Genomic DNA, 12,384 nt, shown 5'->3' with positions numbered 1-12,384 from the left:
CAACCGGTAAGAAGGACACATGCTCCACTATGTTCATAGCAGCCCTATTTATAATAGCCAGAAGCTGGAAAGAACCCAGATGTCCCTCAACAGAGGAATGGATACAGAAATTATGGTACATTTACACAATGGAGTACTACTCAGCTATTAAAAAGAATGAATTTATGAAATTCCTAGCCAAATGGATGGACCTGGAGGGCATCATCTTGAGTGAGGTAACACAATCACAAAGGAACTCACACAATATGTATTCACTGATAAGTGGATATTAGCCCAAAACTTAGGATACCCAAGATATAAGATACAATTTGCTAAACGCATGAAACTCAAGAAGAATGAAGACCAAGATGTGGACACTGTGCCCCTTCTTGGAATTGGGAACAAAACACCCATGGAAGGAGTTACAGAGACAAAGTTTCGAGCTGTGATGAAAGGATGGACCATCTAGAGACTGCAGTATCCAGGGATCCATCCCATAATCAGCTTCTAAGTGCGGACACCATTGCATACACTAGCAAGATTTTGCTGAAAGGACCCAAAGATAGCTGTCTCTTGTGAGACTATGCAGGGGCCTAGCAAACACAGGAGTGGATGCTCACAGTCAGCTATTGGATGTATCACAGGGCTCCCAATGGAGAAGCTAGAGAAAGTACCCAAGGAGCTAAAGGGATCTGCAACCCTATAGTTGGAACAACATGATGAACTAACCAGTACCCCGGAGCTCTTGTCTCTAGCTGCATATGTATCGAAAGATGGCCTAGTCGGCCATCACTGGAAAGAGAGGCCCATTGGACTTGCAAACTTTATATGCCCCAATATAGGGGAATGCCAGGGCCAAAAGAATGGGAATGGGTGGGTAGGGAAGTGGGCGGCGCTATGGGGGACTTTTGGGATAGCATTGGAAATGAAATTGAGGAAAATATGTAATAAAAAATATTAAAAATTAAAGAGTTACAAATCCTAAAAAAAAAAAAGAAATACAAATATACATACGGCTCTAGAATTAAAGTTCGATTTAAGATTTTGAACAGCATATCTCCCACCCTACATGGTGTTGTTCATCTTTCTGCTTGATTCTCCTCTGAAAAGATGTAATAGTCACTTTGGAGTGCCTTATGAACAATTAAAACACATCCAAAAATTAGGTCAAACCATTGATTTGCTCTCTAGAGTTAACCTCTACCAAAGACTTCTGAAGTCTCTTCCTAAATTTCTAGAACAACTTGAAACATGCACAATGCTCTACAGGAGCCTTAAAAAACATTATATAAATGTGACCTATTGTTAAGTAAAAAATACTAAGAAAATACTTGTTTAGGGAATTGCAATTTAAGTTTTGTTATAACACTTACATGGTTTCATCAATGTTATTTCATTCAGTATATACTAAAGCGTCTGACAGGTGTCCACAAAATTCACCTGTTCTTATGCTTTTGGTTGTGAGCTTAGCCTTTAACAGCTGAGCCATCGCTCCACCCCAAAACTCATCTGTTCTAAAGAACGAAGTCACTCTTAAAATTGCCCAAAATCATAAAGCTAAAAAAATAAAGTAGGCATATCATTGCAAGTACGAAGCTTAGGGAATGACCAGAAGACAAAAAAGGTGCAATCAGAATCATCTAATTTCCATCACCCAACTCTTCCTCGTCTCCTCTCCTGAACCCACTGTTAAGTCCAGCCAATTCTCAGAACCTTCATATTTGATTCTTTACCTTACTCAGCTGATCACTTCTTCCTCTCTGAGATATTTCCACTACTTGGCTTGAAAGACATCCCATGTCTTGGTTTGTCTCTTCCTATCTCTCTCACTGGTTCTTCATCTCCCTTGTCACCATCTTTTTGGCTTAGTTCTCAGACCTCTTCCCTTGTCTTTTAGATTCATTCTTTTGAACTGAAAGGGTAAACTCTTTCAGTTACGTGTTTTCAAGTCACCTTCTAAGTACCAAGAACTAGTTGTTTTGTTTTGTTTTTCAAGACAGGGTTTCTCTGTATAGCCCTGGCTGTCCTGGGACTCACTTTGTAGACCAGGCTGGCCTGGTACTCAGAAATCCGCCTGCCTCTGCCTCCTGAGTGCTGGGATTAAAGGCGTGCGCCACCATGCCCGGCTCAGAACTAGTTTATTATCTACAGCCCACTTTTTCTCTCTGCACTCCAGACCTGAATAAACAAATAGCTACATGCCAGTCTCCACTGTGCTTAACAGAAATAGCAAATTTGATGTGACCAAACTCTTGGTTTTCCCTCAACCAGAGTCCCTGTCCAGGCTTCCACACTCAGTAAGTTCAACTGCCTCCTTAACCTTTAGAATTTTCTTCAATTGCTCTTCTGTTAGAATCCAGAGTTACACCACTTGTCCTGTTTGCTTTCCTATTGCTGTGATAAGGACCATGACCGAAAGCAACTTAGGGAGGGAAGGGTTTATTTTCCCTTACAGTTTACACTCCATCATGAAGAAAACTTAAGGCAGGAACTGAAGCAGAGCGGAGGCAATGCTTACTGGCTTCCTTCCTATGGCACACTCAGTCTGCTTTGCTAGACAACCAAGAAGTTCTTATACATGTCCATGAGTGGCACTACCCACATTAGGCTACCCGTCTCATATCAATCATCAAGAAAGAGTCCCAAACACTTGCATACAGGCCACACTTATGGAGGTGTTTTCTCAAACCTGAAAAAAAAAAAAAATCAACTAACTAGCACACCATCTGAATAAAATCTTATTAATTTTATGATCAAATTAAATACAGAATCTGATCGCTTCATACCAATATGACTGCTACCACCCAGGCCTATGCTACATTCTACACGACCATTATTTCTCTAAGAAACTAATGCCTTATAAACTATCCTTAGCACAAAGACGTGACCATTTTGAAATTTACTTCAAATCTGGTTGCCACTCCACAACTTAATTATGAGTAAAAATCAATGTCCTTATAATGGCCTGCAAGCCTGCATGATCTGTCCCTACCACTAGGACTTGGATCTTACTATTCTCCAGCACTCTGCTCTGGCAATACTGGCTGCTAGTCCCTCACTCAACATACTCCTGTATCAAGACCTGTGCACTCACTCTCTTCCTTGAATGTTTGTCCACCATGTTGAATGCTACTACATCACACTATAACCTGAATGTCTGAGTCCTTCTAAAATGATTATGTTGAAGTCCAATTCCTAAAGTGATAAGGACTAAGAGATAGTACATCTGGGAATTGATAGGCTATAAGGCTGGAGTCCTTATGAATAGAATCAATGCCTTCTTATAACTTCTCATGTCCTTCAGAAGCCTCTGTGCATCTGCTATTTATATATACCTATTTACATTCACTATTTATATATACCTATTTACATTCACTGTTTATATATACCTATTTACATTCACTATTTTGTGTTCCCATTGCAACTAAAGTATTAACCTATATGAGGCTAAGGGTTTTATGCTTAAGATCCAGTGAATACCAAATAAGTCTTCACTGAATAACAACACTGGATAGTTTTGCTACTTCGTCTGTTCCAACATCTGCTAGTCAACAGGATTGCTTGGCTTTTGAATATCACACATTAAACCTTAAACAGGTTGAGTTTATCTCTATTACATATTTGGTCCCTTGAAAGTCTTCCAAGAAAGCTAAGATTCAAAGTAAAGAACGTTCCGATCTATTTTCCATTGTCAATAAGAATTAAGTTCCTTCTGGCTTTCTTTTCAATTTCAACACAGCTAAACATAGAAATACAGATTAAAATAATTTTCTGAATTCTTTTCAAATTTTACCAATTTGACCAAATCTTCTCAATTATCTATATGTATTTCCCCATCATTCCTAACAAGATTAAGGTCTCTAGTTGTTCATACTAATTCACTGCAAACTAAATAGTATGAAATTACAAACCATGATAGTGCACAGACGAGGCCAGGTAACAAATCTTTTTAAATTATGTGCATAATGTGTGGGTTTGTATTGTGAGACCCCGACTTAGAGCGTTTCTCCCTGGAAGGTAAAGCCCCTGAATGTTCCCCAAGCTTGTTTTCCCTGATCTTTAAAAATACAGCTAGAAAGAAGCTCTTTGTTCTCTATAGCCAGCAAAAGACCTTTTTGTTTCTATACTGTACAACCGGAGATGCCTGCCTTCCTGTGCCAAGGACATGGAGATAGACGCTGGAGAGGAGGCTGCAGCTCACTCCCCCCCTCACCAGAAAGGAGCTGTAGCCAACTCTCCTCCCAACTCCTCCCAACTCTCCTCCCAGCTCCTCCCATCTCCTCCCAACTCCTCCCAATTCCTCAGCTAGCTGTTAAAAACCCCCTACTGTCACCACTCGGGGTCGAACTCCCCTGCCCTGCACGGTGGAGGGACTTCGTCCTCAGCTAGCTGATAATAAAACCTCTTGCAGTTTGCATCAGGTGTGGTTTTCTCTTGGGACACTGGGGTGCTGGCCAGCTCATCCTGGGACTTGAGTGGAGGCCCAGCATCCGGGGCCTTACAGTATATTCAAGTACAGTACCGTCAGAGGCCACATCAGGTGTGAGAGCCCCTAAAATTGGAATTGTAGGCAGTTGTGAGCTAAAACACACAGGCACTAGGGAATGAAATCCATTCCTCTGCAAGAACAGCAAGTTCTCTCTCTCTTTTTATTGTTTTTGATTACTTAAATTTCTTTTTTATTAGATATTTTCTTTATTTACATTTCAAATGTTATCCCCTTTCCTAGTTTCCCCTCTGAAAATCCCCTATCCCCTCCCCCTACTCCCCAACCCACCCACTCCCATTCCTAGCCCTGGCATTCCCCTACACTGGGGCATAGAACCTTCACAGGACCTAGAGCCTCTCCTCCCATTGATGACCGACTAGGCCATCCTCTGCTACACATGCAGCTAGAGCCACAAATTCCACTATGTGTTTTCTTTGATCAGCAAGTTCTCTTTAACTACTGACCCATCTCTCCATGCAGATGTAATATAAATCTGAGACCAACTAAGTCTACTGCTAAGTCACTATATTCTCTTTAAAAGCTTAATTTCTACAAACTATTCAAAAGCATCATCAAGATTTGTTTTCCTAAGTTATTGTCCTACTTTGTTTTCTGTTGCTATGACAAAACACTGACAAGATAAATTTAAGGGAGAAAGCGGGTTTTTGGCTTACATTTCCACGTCACAGTCCATCTTTGAGGGAAGTCAAAGCAGGAACTGAAGCAGAGACCTTGTAGGTATGCTACTCACTGTTTTGTTCCCCATGGCTTCCTCATCTAGCTTTTCATATAACTCAGGATCATCTGCCAAGTGGTGATACCACACATAGTGGGCTGGGCCCTCCCACAACAATCATGTCAAGAAAATGCTCCCACAGACATGCCTACAAACCAACATGATTCAGGCAAGCTCTCAATTGAAATCCCTTCTTCAAAGATGACTTATATCCCCTCTAGCATGTGTCAAGGTGACAAAATATGAGCCAGTACAGTTATATATAAAACTCACTAGCTACAGAATTTAATCCATCTTTTTAAAGATTTATTTATTTATTATATGTAAGTACACTGTAGCTGTCTTCAGACACACCAGAAGAGGGCATCGGATCTCATTACAGATGTTTGTAAGCCACTGTGTGGAAGGGCAGTCAATACTCTTAACCGCTGAGCTGTCTCTCCAGCCCCTGAATTTGATCAATCTTAATGAATACAAAACAACTATTTAGTTGACCTAGCAAGATGGCTCAGTAGTTAAAGGCGTCTACTAAATTTAATTCCTAGGACCCTCATGGAAAGAAAACACCAACTTCCAAGAGCTGTCCTCTGACCTCCATGTTTGCCATGGCACGCATAATAAATAAATAGACAAACAAAAAATAAATGCAATAAAGAACATTCCTGGTGTTGCAAAGATGGCTTAGTGGTTAAGAGCACTGGCTGTTTTTTCAAAGGCCCCAGATTTGATTCTCAACAGTCACATTGCAGCTCACAAATGTCTGTAATTACGGTCTCAGGCCATATTCTGGCCTCAGCGGGTGCTAGGCACAAAGGTGGTACACAGACATGCCTGCAAGAAAGCATTCATAAACATTAAAAACAAAACAAAACAAACCTAGAGCAGCATTGTGGTGTGGTACTAAGAAGAAACATTTAAGACCCTGACAGAGGTAGACAAACACACACACACTAACATGGAAGGGATTAGGCCAGGTATACTGGCACATGTCTTCAATTCCAGTAGTCCTTGAGGTAGGTGGATGGATAGCTAGCCTGGTCAACCTACTAAATTCCAGGCTAGTCAGTACAGCACAATGAGAAACCTTGGGGCTGGAAGGAAGTGGTAATTAACGTAAATAAAATTTTAAAAAAATGAAAAAACTGTAGAGGAATTACTTCCTATTCTACCTATCCTAGTTGGGGGGGGGGGGGGTTATTGTTGTTGTTTTACATTAAAAAGTGAAATGCCTCTCCTGAGGGGGGGAGGGGAGCCTACAATCTCAGCATCCAGGAGCCTGAGGCTGGGGAGTGACAGTTTAAGAGGATAGGCTGAGCTACATGGAGAACCTGTCTCAAGAATCTAAGCCCAAATAAACAGTCATCAAACTTACATTTTCACTAATTATTGTTAAATACACTGCATTATCATTTACTCTGGAAATGAGGCCTATTTTTTTCTCTATGAGCAGAAGTGGCACAAGGTAACACAATGACCACAAAACCACTGTGTATAATATTTTTAACTCTTAAGAAATGAGAACTGTTAAGTTCAATACCGTGGCAATTTTATACTCGATGATTTTATATGCAATCATGGAATTAAAATGCAATTATTAAAAATTAAATTTCTGTTTAACAATTCAATTCATTTCCTTTGAAAGTTTCCTATTTCATAACTTATAGGAAGAGGTACATTTCTTAGCTAATTCTGTTAAGTGTGCCTTTTTGCTGCTGCTGTTGTTTTTGCTTCACAACTTACATCTTGTGTGAAGGACTCAATCATAGCTTGTGGAATTCTCTCTCATTCCATGATCTTGAAGTTAGTAACATGTCTTCTTTTTTCTGTTCATTGTTTGAGGTAGTCTGAATAAATACCCTCACTCAATCACTTTCAAGTAGAAATAAAAGGGAACAAGAGATTTTACAAGTTAAAGACCCAAGTTAAAACCTGAACAGAATCAATGGAGAGGCAAGGACGTATACACAAGACTATCCTGGCCTCCTCTTCCAACAGCACTCCAAACACCTCAAACCCTGAAAGCTTCACAACTTCTCTTATTTATGAGTTCTAGGACCAAGCGGGAGGAGGCTTCAAATTTTTCCAGATTTCTAACTGCAACACAAACACTAATAGCAGGCTTTAACGATTACAAAATAACAGTGCAAGAAAACTGCTAACAGACGCTGGGCAAAATGTATTTCAGTCTTCCCAGAAAGGACGAGGGAGAGGGAGGCAGTTGAAGTAAAAATATGTTTAAGTGGGAAGATGACAATGTGGGGTGATACATGGTTACTGTGTCACACTTGAGACGGGTAAGTGTTAAAATCCGTCTGCCTACACCTCTTCCTTCTTCCTTCAGCCCAGCTCGCGGGGTGGGGGAAGGATGGTCTCCAGAAAGTCAAAGAAAAGGTATCAGCACTCCGAAGCTAGTTGCACCGTCCAGCCTAACACTTAGATCAGAAGTTCCGAAGTTGGGCCGACAGTGAGCGACTGGGAAGAGATGGCGGTCAAGTGGACCGGGCTGGGTGAGGAGGTCCGGCGCGCTTACCTGCTGCACCCCGAGGAACTCGTAGAAGTTCAACTGCACCTCTTCCACCAAATCGAACAACTCCAGGTCTCCGCTCTCCCAGGCGCTCACTGGCCGCACGGCTGCCAGCAGAAACAGCAGCAGCAGCCACAGCGGCCGCACGGAGGACGACTCCAACCCGGAGCGCCGGCGCTGGGGAACTCGCGCGGATCCGAAGCCGGGAACCCACATCGCGCGGGGCTCAAAGAGGTCGCTCGGCAGGCAGCCACGCCGTACGCCGGCAGAGAGCGGAGACGTGGCGGGTGGCGCGGGCGGTGCGGACAGCGCCTGTCAGTCAGGAGCGCGGGCAGCTGCCCGGAAGCGGCCAGCCAGGCTGCCGGCTCGAGGGAAGCACTAACAGCCGCGGAGCCGGCGGCTGGGGAGCGGAGACCGGCCGCAGCCCGCTCTCCCTCTCTAGACCCTCGCCCCGGCCTAGGAACAGCTGGAGAGCCAGCGCTGGCACCCAGGCGGCCGTGGGGGAGAGGTTTCCCCAGGCCTCAGCCTATCCCAGGCCTCGCTTCCGGTGACATCACGTCTCCTAGCAACTGTGGGGCGGGGGCGGGGCCGGAAGTAGGAACGCCAGGCGCTCTGGATTCTGGCCTCAGAGAACAGCTTTCTGGGGCTTGTAGAGTAGCTGCACGTGTGTCAGCGCTGGCTAAAAGAGGTGAACAATCGCAGACCTCCAGAACCAAGAACGCCTATCTTGTAGGTTTTCTTCCCTATGCCTTCTACCTTGCCTTCCTAAGTATTGATATTAAAAGCATATTGGAGGGTCGATGTATTTTATTGCTTAGGGGCTTCTGTTCATGTGCATTTTGTTATTCGATCAGAAAAGAATGGATGAATTGAACTAATGCCTAAAACACACAGATCCATTCCATTGTGGTTTTGGAAGGTGGGGGCACAAAGAGGAATTTAGCCAAGAAAAAAATTATACTTCTAAATATGAATTAAGATTTGCTGATATAGTCCATGCAAAGAAGCAGCCTCTAATTTCCAGGAGCTCAGAAGCCCCCTTCTGGCGTTTGCAGGACCCTGCACACACATAATACACATAAATTCAAGAAAGCAAACACACATACATATAACTAAAATTTAAAATATTCTTTTAAGTCCAAAGTTTATTTCCTTAAAGTAAAACTAATCTTGGACCTAGTATTGACTTTTGATTAAAACCACTTCTTCCTCTTGCAGAGGACCTGAGTTCTGTTCCTCGTACCCATATTGGAGTGGTTCACAACTGCCTGTAATTCTAGCTCCAGTGATCCAGTACCCACCTCAAGTTTCCACAGGCACCTGTGCATGTGGACATACACATAGGCAGGCACATACATATACATAAAAAGACCCATCATCTTTACCAAGTCCCTACATTAAAGCAAATGTTTGTTTATTCAATGAGTGAAACTGTCAAAAAATATGGCAACAACAAATTTTGTTTACCCAATGTCTATCCTTTCCATATTTGATCATATTATTGAATACTGTGTTATTCGAAAGTGGTGTTGAAAGAAAGATGAAATTTCAAGACCTGTAAGTCATATAAAGTACTCAGAAACTGCTGGTTATTTGTGAGCCTAGAGGCTGCCTGGGGCTGAGAACAAAGAAAAACAAACCCAGGTATGCCCCGTAGTTAAAACATTCCTGGGAACAGCTTGACCATAAGATAAAGAGGAATGTGAGGACATAACAGGGCTATCTGAAATGAGTCAACAACTCACAGAACTCTGACACCCTGCACGTACATGTAATTTTTCTGCTGATGTTTGAATAAGCCAGTAGTGTGTCGCTATGCTGAATTCCACACCCCTAAGCCCCTTACCCCATAAAATCCCTAGCTTTCGAGCCTCGTGGCCGACATCCCTTATCTCCTGTGTGGGATGCATGTCGGTCCGGAGCTCCATAATTAAACTGCCTCATGTGATTACAGCAAGATGGATTCTCGTGTTTCTTTGGGTGCTCTCTCACTCCCGAGACTAGAGTGGGGGTCCCCGAAAGGGGGTCTTACAGTGTGATCTTGCCACAACTGCAGCCGTGTTAGTATGAGCTCTTAGCAGACCTGTATTTCCGTCTTGAACTCTGTGTTGTCGAAGAACTCTAAGGACTTACTCCATTTTCAGGGGGGTTATCACTTTCTAAGGCCAGGCTGATACAGAAGTCGAGTTGCCTCTACTTTATTCTCTGAGACAATGTTCTTACTACAATTCAAATTTGGCCTTTCCACATTAACTGATGTGCTGCAGGAGGTATCACAATTGAATAAATCCTTTGTCAATGTCTGGGCTAAGGGCAGTTATCAGCTGTTTTCTTCCCTGGTGGCATTTACTGATCCTAGGTATGGAGTGATTCACTTTGGTCTGCTCAGAGGGACTTTACACAGATAAAAAGAAAGCAGCAAAATCTTTACTTTGTATAATGGACTAAGGTACAAAGAAGCCCCAAACATACAGTCAGCCATCCCACAAGACGCCTGCTAAGTCTTGAATATCGATTGAGGTTGAGGAGCTGTGCTCACTGGTCATAAGACTTGTGATAGCTATGCCCAGCTGTCAACTCCACTATAACTGGAATAAACTACAATCCAGAAATGGAGGGCAGACACAAGCTTTTGATCTAGCGCTTCAGGCTGGAAGACACACATTTTTAATACAGATCTCGAGGCACCCTTTAACCTGCGCCATACGTTCTGCTGGAGGATTACATAAGAACAAAGGAAAAAGCAAAGGTTCACTCCTCTTTGCCTGCTTGCATTCACTTTGCCAGCACATCTGTTGGAGCCTACTTCTTCAGGATTCCAGCTTATACAGAAGACCAGCTGAACTACTTAACATTGTGGGACTGAGCAACGACTGCACTAGTATATTCTCTTTAGATAGATAGATAGATAGATAGATAGATAGATAGATAGATAGTTAGACTTAGAGAGAGAGAGAGAGAGAGAGAGAGAGAGAGAGAGAGAGAGAATTTATTCTATAAGTTTTGTGATTCTAGAGAGCTCTGACTAATACAAGGCTGTAAGTCTATATAAGGCTACCTAAAGGGAAAGCCTACCTTAAATACATAGGCATTATTCTTCACACTCAAGACCATGGCAGTTACTTCTGAAGTTACACAAAGAAGATCTCTAGGGCCAAGAGGATGAATGCTTTTCTGGTTCTTGCTCAAAATTTCAGACGAATCATGAAGAGAAAAGAAGAAAAACAGAAGTTGATTGAATCTTAATAACTCTGCCTCCCAGTCACAATGCTACTCGTCTGTGATTATGTAAAGATATCAGAAACTTACCCAACTTGTCTAATTTCTGTTTTAGTGGAAAATAAGCTATGGAATATAGTCTATGGAAATTTTGTGTAAAACTCTGGGATATGTGGTTGTTTTTCAGTGTAAGGCATAACAAGAATAGGAAGTTTTGACCAATGATAAAAAAGAAGAAAGATTAGAGAATCCCACAGATAAACCAGATGTTAAAGCTCAGATAAAATATTTGAAATGACTTATTACAAAATAAAGCAAAAGGTCATAAGATGGAGGAGGGGAAGGTGGGTAAAATATATAACAAGGTATAGAATTTTAACAGAATCAGTGGGGAAAATCTTGAAAAATACAATATATGAAATCAAGAACACAGTAAAAGAGTTAAACTGCAGACTAGACATAGTAGAACAGAGATTAGCGGGTTTGGGGAAAGATCAAGAAGATAAAAATACCCAAACTGAAAGAAAAAGAATGGAGGAAGAACAGAATTTAAAAGTCAAGTTTGTAAAGAATAAACCTAGCATATGTATAACAAACTTCAAAACAATGAAGAGAGACACTCCGGAGCAGAAGTGACATTTGAAGGACTAGTAGTCAGTTTTACAGAAGTGATGACAGACATAAAGCCACAGAAGCAAAACGGCACGCAAAATGAATCACAGATCTAAATGGAAATGTTGAAATTTTAAATTCTTGGAAGCAAAATTCCAAGTGACCTATTGGCTATTAGTAACCTTTAGCCAATGATTCCTTAGATATGGCACCAATTGCATACATGCTAACAGAAAAGATAAATTACACAGAAATGATTACTTTTATGTTACAATAATATCATAAAAATTTAATAGCTGGAATAATTCCTAACTAAACTCTAAATATTTGTCCTTATACCAAGAGATAACTGTAGCTCTCACTCCTCATCAAAGAAACTTCTTTTTGCAACAGATAGAGACCATTACAGAAAACTACAACCACCAAAATGGGAGCTCAGTCCCAACTGACACATCTGTAAAACAACTGCTGTACCTAAGGCTCAAGGATCATCAGGGAAAGAGGAGGGAGATTGTAAGAGAAGCATTTGCGGTGATATTGTGTCTGAACTGTATCATCCTGTGTCATCCTCAATAAGGATGACACCAATAGACAAGCTAGCATGGAAGGAGGGGAGCTCATAAGGCCTCAACCTCAGACAGACTACAAGGCTACAGGCAACTAAGGATCTGAGAGCAAGGGAAACAGCAATGGCCCACAATTAATGAATGAATTTTTCTTAAATGTGGTGTATCTAAATATTATTCCCAATGGCATTATTTTTCAGTATTATAAGAAGTAAAGTGTGTGTCACAGCACAGATGAACTCGGAAAATATGCCCAGTG

The 12,384-nt window shown here is 41.8% G+C and overlaps 1 protein-coding gene across 1 annotated transcript in view; it reads right to left on the bottom strand.

Moving 5' to 3' along the window:
• Nucleotides 1-8,262, bottom strand: part of Dnajc1 (DnaJ heat shock protein family (Hsp40) member C1) — a 176,900-nt gene extending 168,638 nt beyond the window's left edge. The window contains exon 1 of the mRNA XM_021152177.3: nt 7,735-8,262. Within this exon, the coding sequence (XP_021007836.1) occupies nt 7,735-7,944 (210 nt within the window). The 5' untranslated portion in view covers nt 7,945-8,262. The remainder of the gene's footprint in view (nt 1-7,734) is intronic.
• Between the last annotated feature and the right edge of the window lie 4,122 nt (nt 8,263-12,384).

This window comes from Mus caroli, unplaced genomic scaffold (assembly GCF_978045245.1).
Source record: "Mus caroli unplaced genomic scaffold, Mus_caroli_1 scaffold_2, whole genome shotgun sequence".
In the NCBI taxonomy this organism is placed as follows: Eukaryota; Metazoa; Chordata; class Mammalia; order Rodentia; family Muridae; genus Mus; species Mus caroli.
This window is presented reverse-complemented; position numbering and strand designations above follow the sequence as displayed.